Source organism: Oncorhynchus nerka, unplaced genomic scaffold (assembly GCF_034236695.1).
Source record: "Oncorhynchus nerka isolate Pitt River unplaced genomic scaffold, Oner_Uvic_2.0 unplaced_scaffold_686, whole genome shotgun sequence".
NCBI lineage: Eukaryota > Metazoa > Chordata > Actinopteri > Salmoniformes > Salmonidae > Oncorhynchus > Oncorhynchus nerka.
The window spans coordinates 1-12,604 of NW_027040477.1; the positions used below are offsets into that span (position 1 = coordinate 1).

General features: G+C 40.7%; 1 protein-coding gene across 2 annotated transcripts; it reads right to left on the reverse strand.

Moving 5' to 3' along the window:
* Positions 1–6: 6 nt before the first annotated feature.
* On the reverse strand, positions 7–12,066 carry LOC135571222 (NACHT, LRR and PYD domains-containing protein 3-like). 2 transcript variants are annotated; one of them, XM_065017004.1, is made up of 6 exons: positions 11,702–12,066; positions 4,625–4,741; positions 2,237–2,321; positions 1,879–2,107; positions 745–1,502; positions 7–459 (listed from the first exon to the last, which is right to left on the reverse strand). In XM_065017004.1, exons 1-5 carry the CDS (start codon positions 12,052–12,054, stop codon positions 1,045–1,047), a joined length of 1,242 nt encoding a protein of 413 aa, XP_064873076.1. In that variant the 5' UTR covers positions 12,055–12,066; the 3' UTR covers positions 7–459; positions 745–1,044. The 2 variants fall into 2 exon arrangements, with proteins under 2 accessions (XP_064873076.1, XP_064873077.1); XM_065017005.1 differs by lacking the exons at positions 4,625–4,741; positions 11,702–12,066 and adding an exon at positions 2,561–2,963.
* Positions 12,067–12,604: the final 538 nt, after the last annotated feature.

A 12,604-nucleotide genomic window follows, 5' to 3' on the forward strand; every position in this document is an offset into this window, starting at 1 on the left:
CATATACACACCCACACACACACACACACACACACACACACACACACTGGACACACACACACATGCACACTGGACACACACACAGGGTCAATCATTGGTAAGAATGTCCTGTGAGTATGTGTGTGTTCATTGTGTGTGTGTTTGTGTCTAGTTTGTGTTTCCTTTGTGTGTGAGTCCAGTGTGTCAGTATCTAACTTTGTCAAGTGTTGGTAAGAATGTTTGTCTTAACCAGCCTGATAAGTCCAACATGTCTGATATGAACATTGACATAAACCCTCTACATACTTGAGTTTCTCCAGTCTGCAGTGTGGATCCTCCAGTCCAGCAGAGAGCAGTCTGACTCCTGAGTCTCCTGGGTGATTGTAGCTCAGGTCCAGCTCTCTCAGGTGTGAGGGGTTTGACCTCAGAGCTGAGACCAGAGAAGCACAGCCTTCCTCTGTGACTCCACAGTCTGACAGCCTGACAAAGAGATCATCATGACTTCCCAACACACTGTTCATTTAACACCAGTAGTGTAGAAGGACAATGGCAGATGCATTTAGTTAATTCTCCCAAACAACATATAGATTCATCTTCCGTTTCCTAGAATTGTATGGTCATATTGTTATACTAATGTGAACATCAATGAATTTATTCAATATGTTTTTCAATATAATATTATAGACATATTATAATACATATTTTTCTCTAAACTGAATATTTCTTCCTGATGATTAGTTCTTATATTTAATTTTATATACTCACAGAACAGCTCTGGAGGCTTTGACCACTGGCAGCAGCCTCAGAAGACCTTCCTCTGATCTGGAGTATTTCTTCAGGTCAAACACATCCAGCTCCTTTTCTGAAGTCAGCAACACAAAGACCAGAGCTGACCACTGTGCAGGTGTCAGGTTGGGTTTTGAGAGACTTCCTGATCTCAGGTAGCTTTGGATCTCCTCCACTAGAGAATGGTCATTCAGTTCATTCAGACAGTGGAACAGATTGATGCTCCTCTCTGGAGAGAGATCCTCCCCGATCTTCTCCTTGATGTACTTGACTGTTTCTTCATGGCTCTGTGAGAAGTTCAATGAAAGTGTGTTTGTCCTCTTTCATCAAATTCAGCTCCCGAAAAGGGAATGAAAATACAAATTGGACATCCTGATTTGCTTTTCCTTCAGCCCAGTCCAGAATGAACTTCTGCACAGAGACTGTTTTTCCAATGCCAGCGACTCCCTTTGTCAGCACAGTTCTGATAAGTTTGTCTTGTCCAGTTAAGGGTTTGAAGATGTCATTACATTTGATTGCAGTCTCTGATCTTGCTTGTTTCCTGGTTGTTGTCTCAATCTGTCTCAGCTCATGTTCATTATTGACCTCTCCTGTTCCACCCTCTGTGATGTAGAGCTCTGTGTAGATCTTATTGAGAAGTGTTGGGTTTCCTTGTTGATCGATCCCCTCAAATACACATTGAAACTTCTTCTGTAGATTAGATTTGAGTTCACGTTGGCAAATCACAGCGAGCTCATCTGAATGAAGAAATAACACAGAGGATATTAATATTATGTATGTTTTAATGTCTACAGTATTGTAGGACTGTTATAAAGTTGTACATTATAGTCATTTATTCTCTTAACTGACGGTATAAATGTGTAAATGTTTTCATAATGCATTACAGACTGGTGTGACTGATTATATTATTATTGGTATTATTGATGGTATTATTAATGTTCTCTCTCTAAATGAATCACCACAACACATCCCTGCTGCTACTTGATGAGGTCACTAGGTGTTGTGTTAAGGCTGCTACAATATCATTGAGTTACACAGCTACTTTAGCTGTACTTTAGCTACAGCTTTTAAATGTTATAAAACATCATTCAACATGAGGCAGACAGATCTTACATTTCTCCAGTGTGTCAGCAAGCTCCTTCTGGTTCATTTTCCTCAGGACGTGCAGTGTGATCTTCAGAGCCCCCTCTCTGGCACTGCTCTCCTGCTTCTCATCTTCAGCATCCACCACTTCCTTATCCCGTTTCTGACTCTCAAAGCCTTCTGGGAGTTCTGGACTAAGAATCCTCTTGAACATCTTCAGCTCGTTCTTCACAAATGTCATAATTTTATCTTCAAGCATCTGAAATAAATCAAGTAAATAAGTTAAGCAAGAGAAGAAATGCTTTCTCATTAACACATTAATGAATGATTGACAGATCAACTTTACTTGATGTAAACAAAAACAAATGTACATAACAGGACCACATACACTGAATATGGAGTCCAGGTCTGTTTGATGACTCTGGGAAGACTGACCACTGAGAATCTCTGACTCTGATCTCTCCTGTTGGTTTCTGTGGACGAAACATGAGATTACATCTCCTCATCCAGGGAGTACACACACACACGCACGCACACACACTCACACACACGGAGGGAATGTTGTGTTTGTTTAATTGTTTTAGGACTATGAAAATGGACAAAAGGATTAGCATATGGATTATGAAAACAACAACAATAAATGGGAAAATGGGAGAGGAGAAATGACTAGAGACAGTGTTGTTTAACTCACTGACCAATGAGTTCTTCTTACCTTTGTTCAGTAGAAAAGTATCCCTCTCTAAACACTATAGGATGTTCCATAGACTTGTCACTCTTCATAGACACACAGCTGGGTACAGGGGAGGCTGGTCTCTCCTGCTTGATTGGTCTTCAACACAACAGAGACAAACATTACATCTCTCATCTACTCTGAGCTCAGATGGGGAAACATAAGAGTTTCATTCCAAAACACTATATATCACTTTTCAGAAATGTTAGTAAATTAGCTTTTATTGTTCAAAGCATTTCTGAAAGAGATTGGTGTGTTTTTTCTCTATCTAATCATGGCATGGGGTTGTTCACTATCTAATCATGGGGTTGTTCACTATCTAATCATGGGGTTGTTCACTATCTAATCATGGGGTTGTTCACTATCTAATCATGGGGTTGTTCACTATCTAATCATGGGATTGTTCACTATCTAATCATGGGATTGTTCACTATCTAATCATGGGATTGTTCACTATCTAATCATGGGATTGTTCCCTATCTAATCATGGGATTGTTCACTATCTAATCATGGGGTTGTTCACTATCTAATCATGGGATTGTTCACTATCTAATCATGGGATTGTTCACTATCTAATCATGGGGTTGTCCACTATCTAATCATGGGATTGTTCACTATCTAATCATGGGATTGTTCACTATCTAATCATGGGATTGTTCACTATCTAATCATGGGGTTGTCCACTATCTAATCATGGGATTGTTCACTATCTAATCATGGGGTTGTCCACTATCTAATCATGGGATTGTTCACTATCTAATCATGGGATTGTTCACTATCTAATCATGGGGTTGTTCACTATCTAATCATGGGATTGTTCACTATCTAATCATGGGATTGTTCCCTATCTAATCATGGGGTTGTCCACTATCTAATCATGGGATTGTTCACTATCTAATCATGGGGTTGTTCCCTATCTAATCATGGGGTTGTCCACTATCTAATCATGGGATTGTTCACTATCTAATCATGGGATTGTTCCCTATCTAATCATGGGGTTGTTCACTATCTAATCATGGGGTTGTTCACTATCTAATCATGGGGTTGTTCACTATCTAATCATGGGATTGTTCACTATCTAATCATGGGATTGTTCCCTATCTAATCATGGGGTTGTTCACTATCTAATCATGGGGTTGTTCACTATCTAATCATGGGGTTGTTCAATGACAGATATGTATTTGTTTAAAATCACTTGATGTCTTCATTTCAGAGAGACAAATAATCATGTTTTTTTTCCGCAAAATGCTATATATTTGCCTCACTCTCAAATGTTACCGCCGGAATAATGAGGCTATAAGGAGTACCAGTACTGAGTCAATGTGCAGGGTACCAGGTAGTTGAGGTAATAATGAGACTATAAGGAGAACCAGTACTGAGTCAATGTGCAGGGTACCAGGTAGTTGAGGTAATAATGACACTATAAGGAGAACCAGTACTGAGTCAATGTGCAGGGTACCAGGTAGTTGAGGTAATAATGAGACTATAAGGAGTACCAGTACTGAGTCAATATGCAGGGTACCAGGTAGTTGAGGTAATAATGAGACTATAAGGAGTACCAGTACTGAGTCAATTTGCAGGGTACCAGGTAGTTGAGGTAATAATGAGACTATAAGGAGTACCAGTACTGAGTCAATTTGCAGGGTACCAGGTAGTTGAGGTAATTGAGGTAATATCCACATGTAGGTAGGGGTATAAGTGACTAGGCAACCAGAATAGAGATTACATCTCCTCATCCAGGGAGTTCAGACACACACACACACACACACACACACACACACACACACATACACACACACACACACACACACACACACACACACACACACACACACACACACACACACACACACACACACACACACACACACACACACACAGAGGGAATGTTTTGTTTGTTTAATATTGTTTTAGGAATATGAAAATGGACAAAAGGATTAGCCTATGGATTATGAAAACAACAACAATAAATGGGAAAATGGGAGGAGAAATGACTAGAGACAGTGTTGTTTAACTCACTGACCAGGACCCATGAGTTCTTCTTACCTTTGTTCAGTAGAAAAGTCTCCCTCTCTAAACTGTAAAGGTTGCTTCATAGACCGGTCACTCTTCATGGACACACAGCTGGGAACAGGGGAGGCTGGTCTCTCCTGCTTGATTGGACTTCAACACAACAGAGACAAACATTACATCTCTCATCTACTCTGAGCTCAGATGGGGAAACATTAGAAAAGTTTCACAAATAGAACTGACTTCCAGACGTTAGTTAATGGCGCGAGGAGTGTGTCAAGTTTAATGACGAAATTAATATAGCGACGCGAGCGTTGCAGTCAGTCTGTCAGCCCCGCTAAAAGGCTGGTGTCGTTACTCTGCCTTCTCCGGGGGCATGTTGAGGTACATTTACTAACCGGGAGGGTTGAATTATGTAATTTATTGGAGGGCTGGAAGACGCACTCTCGAGGTTGTTTACTCACAATATCTGATATTAAGATGATTTTTATAATGAATGTATACTGAGGTTGAGGTTCTGACTAGTGATTATTTACCCGGGGTTCAATACCTGCTATTGAGGCGTCCTGAAAATAATATTCAAAAGTTCGGTCCTTGGACACAGAGGGGTTAAACACTAAAGTTACCGTCCATCTAGTGAAGAGAGGAGAACCGGACAGAGGTAGCCAGCATCCATCAACGAGAGAGGGAGAAGCCTCACCGGGATTTAACAGGTGGAAGAAACAACCGGGGAGCTCCATCGGTCCACAAGAAATGCAGACAGCCGGTGATGATGTAGTGGTAGCTATGGTAACTAGGATGCTGCTGGTAGAGTAGCTAGCTAGCTTACCGAGCTGTACCGACTAGCTAGGATAACTAGGATGCTGCTGGTAGAGTAGCTAGCTAGATTACCGAGCTGTACCGACTAGCTAGGATAACTAGGATGCTGCTGGTAGAGTAGCTAGCTAGTTTACCGAGCTGTACCGACTAGCTAGGATAACTAGGATGCTGCTGGTAGAGTAGCTAGCTATCTTACCGAGCTGTACCGACTAGCTAGGATAACTAGGATGCTGCTGGTAGAGTAGCTAGCTAGCTTACCGAGCTGTACCGACTAGCTAGGATAACTAGGATGCTGCTGGTAGAGTAGCTAGGATAACTAGGATGCTGCTGGTAGAGTAGCTAGGATAACTAGGATGCTGCTGGTAGAGTAGCTAGGATAACTAGGATGCTGCTGGTAGAGTAGCTAGCTAGCTTACCGAGCTGTACCGACTAGCTAGGATAACTAGGATGCTGCTGGTAGAGTAGCTAGCTAGCTTACCGAGCTGTACCGACTAGCTATTATAACTAGGATGCTGCTGGTAGAGTAGCTAGCTAGCTTACCGAGCTGTACCGACTAGCTTGGTTAGTTAGCAGGTCGTTCGTCTGTCCCTCGTCTCGATGATGAATCCGGTGAAACACAAATTGAAACAAGAATAGAGAGTGAAAAGGATCTGGCTACACTCATACTGTCCCTGACTGTAAAGAAAAAAGCAAATTGAACAATAAACTTTGGTGTGTCGTAGATAATTGTTTCAGAAATATAATACTGTCTATAGAAATATAATACTCTCAGAAGAACTTTTGAATTCAATGTAGACTTTAATACAAGTTATGGTCCGCGGAATAGCTGCCGCTTCTTAGCACTGGCTCTGCTTTTATACATACATAGTATTTGTGTACATCACATATGTAAATAAAGTTACTCCCCCTTTGTATCTGCTTTTGGTTACAACGATGGCAGAACTCTTTCCATGTTCTAAAAATAATGTATGTACTGCATGCATGTTTTACGTGTTAGTCATCAGTTATCTTGCCTACATCCTTCTTCCTGTATCCTGCTGGCCATAGCACGTTCAGCTGTCGTGAATGCACGTATGGTCTTGGTTAATGTATTCCTTCAAAAATAGAGTATGGTCTAGGTGTCATATGGCCTGGATATCATCTTCTCTTAATGTGCATGTCCTTGCTACTTCAGCCTAGCAGCCTAGCAGCCAAACCTATCTACATGCAATGCTGAGCTTTCCTCAATGGTTCGCTCCAACAGGTGTCTCAACACTGTAACAAACTCCGTCATTATTCCCCAAGATCACCTCAGTCCACTCTGCGCGTAACCTGACAATATCCTTGGGGACAGTTCTGTACTGGGACGCGGACAGTTCCAGAACGCGGACATGAGCAGTGCAACACAACCAACTAAACCCAGTCTTTACAGTGGGTTACATTAGTAATATTCATTTTTTATTATTATGTAAAACAAACATTCTGTTTTTTTTTATAACAATATGTTGAGATCTGGGTCCACATCCACAAAGTGTCTCAGAGGAGAAAATTGGTCGTATAAGTGCTGAGAATAAAGACAGTTTACACTTATGGGTATTAATTAAAGCTCTGCATGAAGTCTCTAGTCCCACCTAGTTGGCAGATATTTAGGACACCTGGTGAGCTGTCCTAAGTAGTTATGAGTTAACAGCAGGTGTCCTAAGTAGTTAAGAGTTAACAGCAGGTGTCCTAAGTAGTTAAGAGTTAACAGCAGGTGTCCTAAGTAGTTAAGAGTTAACAGCAGGTGTCCTAAGTAGTTAAGAGTTAACAGCAGGTGTCCTAAGTAGTTAAGAGTTAACAGCAGGTGTCCTAAGTAGTTAAGAGTTAACAGCAGGTGTCCTAAGTAGTTAAGAGTTAACAGCAGCTGTCCTAAGTAGTTAAGAGTTAACAGCAGGTGTCCTAAGTAGTTAAGAGTTAACAGCAGGTGTCCTAAGTAGTTAAGAGTTAACAGCAGGTGTCCTAAGTAGTTATGAGTTAACAGCAGGTGTCCTAAGTAGTTATGAGTTAACAGCAGGTGTCCTAAGTAGTTAAGAGTTAACAGCAGGTGTCCTAAGTAGTAAAGAGTTAACAGCAGGTGTCCTAAGTAGTAAAGAGTTAACAGCAGGTGTCCTAAGTAGTTAAGAGTTAACAGCAGGTGTCCTAAGTAGTTAAGAGTTAACAGCAGGTGTCCTAAGTAGTAAAGAGTTAACAGCAGGTGTCCTAAGTAGTTAAGAGTTAACAGCAGGTGTCCTAAGTAGTTAAGAGTTAACAGCAGGTGTCCTAAGTAGTTAAGAGTTAACAGCAGGTGTCCTAAGTAGTAAAGAGTTAACAGCAGGTGTCCTAAGTAGTTAAGAGTTAACAGCAGGTGTCCTAAGTAGTTAAGAGTTAACAGCAGGTGTCCTAAGTAGTTAAGAGTTAACAGCAGGTGTCCTAAGTAGTTAAGAGTTAACAGCAGGTGTCCTAAGTAGTTAAGAGTTAACAGCAGGTGTCCTAAGTAGTTAAGAGTTAACAGCAGGTGTCCTAAGTAGTTAAGAGTTAACAGCAGCTGTCCTAAGTAGTTAAGAGTTAACAGCAGGTGTCCTAAGTAGTTAAGAGTTAACAGCAGGTGTCCTAAGTAGTTAAGAGTTAACAGCAGGTGTCCTAAGTAGTTATGAGTTAACAGCAGGTGTCCTAAGTAGTTATGAGTTAACAGCAGGTGTCCTAAGTAGTTAAGAGTTAACAGCAGGTGTCCTAAGTAGTAAAGAGTTAACAGCAGGTGTCCTAAGTAGTAAAGAGTTAACAGCAGGTGTCCTAAGTAGTTAAGAGTTAACAGCAGGTGTCCTAAGTAGTTAAGAGTTAACAGCAGGTGTCCTAAGTAGTAAAGAGTTAACAGCAGGTGTCCTAAGTAGTTAAGAGTTAACAGCAGGTGTCCTAAGTAGTTAAGAGTTAACAGCAGGTGTCCTAAGTAGTTAAGAGTTAACAGCAGGTGTCCTAAGTAGTAAAGAGTTAACAGCAGGTGTCCTAAGTAGTTAAGAGTTAACAGCAGGTGTCCTAAGTAGTTAAGAGTTAACAGCAGGTGTCCTAAGTAGTTAAGAGTTAACAGCAGGTGTCCTAAGTAGTTAGAGTTAACAGCAGGTGTCCTAAGTAGTTAAGAGTTAACAGCAGGTGTCCTAAGTAGTTAAGAGTTAACAGCAGGTGTCCTAAGTAGTTAAGAGTTAACAGCAGGTGTCCTAAGTAGTTAAGAGTTAACAGCAGGTGTCCTAAGTAGTTAAGAGTTAACAGCAGGTGTCCTAAGTAGTTAAGAGTTAACAGCAGGTGTCCTAAGTAGTAAAGAGTTAACAGCAGGTGTCCTAAGTAGTTAAGAGTTAACAGCAGGTGTCCTAAGTAGTTAAGAGTTAACAGCAGGTGTCCTAAGTAGTAAAGAGTTAACAGCAGGTGTCCTAAGTAGTTAAGAGTTAACAGCAGGTGTCCTAAGTAGTTAAGAGTTAACAGCAGGTGTCCTAAGTAGTTAAGAGTTAACAGCAGGTGTCCTAAGTAGTAAAGAGTTAACAGCAGGTGTCCTAAGTAGTTAGAGTTAACAGCAGGTGTCCTAAGTAGTTAAGAGTTAACAGCAGGTGTCCTAAGTAGTTAAGAGTTAACAGCAGGTGTCCTAAGTAGTTAAGAGTTAACAGCAGGTGTCCTAAGTAGTTAGAGTTAACAGCAGGTGTCCTAAGTAGTTAAGAGTTAACAGCAGGTGTCCTAAGTAGTTAAGAGTTAACAGCAGGTGTCCTAAGTAGTTAAGAGTTAACAGCAGGTGTCCTAAGTAGTTAAGAGTTAACAGCAGGTGTCCTAAGTAGTTAAGAGTTAACAGCAGGTGTCCTAAGTAGTTAAGAGTTAACAGCAGGTGTCCTAAGTAGTTATGAGTTAACAGCAGGTGTCCTAAGTAGTTATGAGTTAACAGCAGGTGTCCTAAGTAGTTAAGAGTTAACAGCAGGTGTCCTAAGTAGTAAAGAGTTAACAGCAGGTGTCCTAAGTAGTAAAGAGTTAACAGCAGGTGTCCTAAGTAGTTAAGAGTTAACAGCAGGTGTCCTAAGTAGTTAAGAGTTAACAGCAGGTGTCCTAAGTAGTAAAGAGTTAACAGCAGGTGTCCTAAGTAGTTAAGAGTTAACAGCAGGTGTCCTAAGTAGTTAAGAGTTAACAGCAGGTGTCCTAAGTAGTTAAGAGTTAACAGCAGGTGTCCTAAGTAGTAAAGAGTTAACAGCAGGTGTCCTAAGTAGTTAAGAGTTAACAGCAGGTGTCCTAAGTAGTTAAGAGTTAACAGCAGGTGTCCTAAGTAGTTAAGAGTTAACAGCAGGTGTCCTAAGTAGTTAAGAGTTAACAGCAGGTGTCCTAAGTAGTTAAGAGTTAACAGCAGGTGTCCTAAGTAGTTAAGAGTTAACAGCAGGTGTCCTAAGTAGTTAAGAGTTAACAGCAGGTGTCCTAAGTAGTTAAGAGTTAACAGCAGGTGTCCTAAGTAGTTAAGAGTTAACAGCAGGTGTCCTAAGTAGTTAAGAGTTAACAGCAGGTGTCCTAAGTAGTAAAGAGTTAACAGCAGGTGTCCTAAGTAGTTAAGAGTTAACAGCAGGTGTCCTAAGTAGTTAAGAGTTAACAGCAGGTGTCCTAAGTAGTAAAGAGTTAACAGCAGGTGTCCTAAGTAGTTAAGAGTTAACAGCAGGTGTCCTAAGTAGTTAAGAGTTAACAGCAGGTGTCCTAAGTAGTTAAGAGTTAACAGCAGGTGTCCTAAGTAGTAAAGAGTTAACAGCAGGTGTCCTAAGTAGTTAAGAGTTAACAGCAGGTGTCCTAAGTAGTTAAGAGTTAACAGCAGGTGTCCTAAGTAGTTAAGAGTTAACAGCAGGTGTCCTAAGTAGTTAAGAGTTAACAGCAGGTGTCCTAAGTAGTTAAGAGTTAACAGCAGGTGTCCTAAGTAGTTAAGAGTTAACAGCAGGTGTCCTAAGTAGTTAAGAGTTAACAGCAGGTGTCCTAAGTAGTTAAGAGTTAACAGCAGGTGTCCTAAGTAGTTAAGAGTTAACAGCAGGTGTCCTAAGTAGTTAAGAGTTAACAGCAGGTGTCCTAAGTAGTAAAGAGTTAACAGCAGGTGTCCTAAGTAGTTAAGAGTTAACAGCAGGTGTCCTAAGTAGTTAAGAGTTAACAGCAGGTGTCCTAAGTAGTAAAGAGTTAACAGCAGGTGTCCTACGTAGTTAAGAGTTAACAGCAGGTGTCCTGAGTAGTTAAGAGTTAACAGCAGGTGTCTTGATAATACTATAGAATAATGCAGTGAGTCAGTGGTTCCTGCTCCACATGTAATTGCATTGTAGTAGTTAAAAGAATGTTTTATATTTCTATATGATCAATCCATTAATAATATAGACCAACATGCAACAGTATGTCTTGTGCTTTTGGCACTGATTTATGTATGATACTTATGTAAACAAGTAATACCATGTTTGTCTGCATAGCATTTTGTCTTCATTTTAGCAGATTAATTCATGCTTATTTCTGAAGACTAACTCAGGTTTTCCCCCAGCGGCTAAAGAGTTGGAGCTGTGGTTATATGACCTATGGCTGAATGGTGGCTGGTTCTAATCCCGGGCCGGGTGCTGGAATAAATGGGTGGACTTGTTCTGACCACTGGAGGGCTGCTGGGTTCCCATCCTCAAAACAGGAACCTTTTGTTGATCAGAACTCTACAGGTTCATTGAACCCAAAAATATATAGACCTTTTAGTGATTCCATATTTTAATAAACACGTTTTTCTTTTGATTATTTAAATATATTCATCATATTATTTCAAGTTCTCCCTTTGGAGCACAACATCATGTTGTTATTTAATTATCTACATCATGTTATTTCAAGTTCTCCCTTTGGAGCACAACATCATGTTGTTATTTAATTATCTACATCATGTTATTTCAAGTTCTCCCTTTGGAGCGCAACATCATGTTGTTATTTAATTATCTACATCATGTTATTTCAAGTTCTCCCTTTGGAGCACAACATCATGTTGTTAAATAATAATCCTAAACTGGGCATTTGAAGGCATCTAGGGCGTAATATGTGTTCGATGAAAATGAACATTGTTGCAACGTTGTAGGCAACATTATTGGCAAGGGACTTGATGCCTACTATGCCAAAGATATTTAGAGTTGTTAAACGGGTGTGAAGTGTGTTGATATAACGGTAATATTGTCAATATTCTGCTGGTAACAACCATCACAATTGAAAAAAAAATGAATTCCATTATATTAGTTGTGAACATTTTGGAAATAAACTCAATAATGTTATAAAAAACTGTCATCTCACCTCTTAGCTTTGGTGTCATGTTCCCCAGAGAGACTCCTTTTAGAGGCAGGGCCCCCCTCCTCTCTCTCCCCAGAGAGACTCATTTTAGAGGCAGGGTCACCCTCCTTTCTCTCCCCAGAGAGACTCCTTTTAGAGGCAGGGCCCCCCTCCTCTCTCTCCCCAGAGAGACTCATTTTAGAGGCAGGGCCCCCCTCCTCTCTCTCCCCAGAGAGACTCATTTTAGAGGCAGGGTCACCCTCCTTTCTCTCCCCAGAGAGACTCATTTTAGAGGCAGGGCCCCCCTCCTCTCTCTCCCCAGAGAGACTCATTTTAGAGGCAGGGTCACCCTCCTTTCTCTCCCCAGAGAGACTCATTTTAGAGGCAGGGCCCCCTCCTCTCTCTCCCCAGAGAGACTCATTTTAGAGGCAGGGCCCCCTCCTCTCTCTCCCAGAGAGACTCATTTTAGAGGCAGGGCCCCCCTCCTCTCTCTCCCCAGAGAGACTCATTTTAGATGCAGGGCCCCCCTCCTTTCTCTCCCCAGAGAGACTCATTTTAGAGGCAGGGCCCCCCTCCTCTCTCTCCCCAGAGAGACTCATTTTAGAGCACTGACCCCTAAACAGAGATACAAAATGTTGTTTGTGGTTAACACAGTAATTATTTAATGTCAATTGTTATCATTTATTAATTTTCTCTTATAAAACATTTACTAACAGACACAGAAACAATCAGATGATTTAATGCAATCACATGAAAACGTAGTTGTGACATTTCATCTCCATGGTAACTGTCTGTAATAATAATAAGTCACTGTTTGTTAAGGTAGTTATAGACAGTACAGCAACAATAATAATAATAATAATAATAATAATAAGTCACTGTTTGTTAAGGTAGTTATAGACAGTACAGCAACAATAATAATAATAA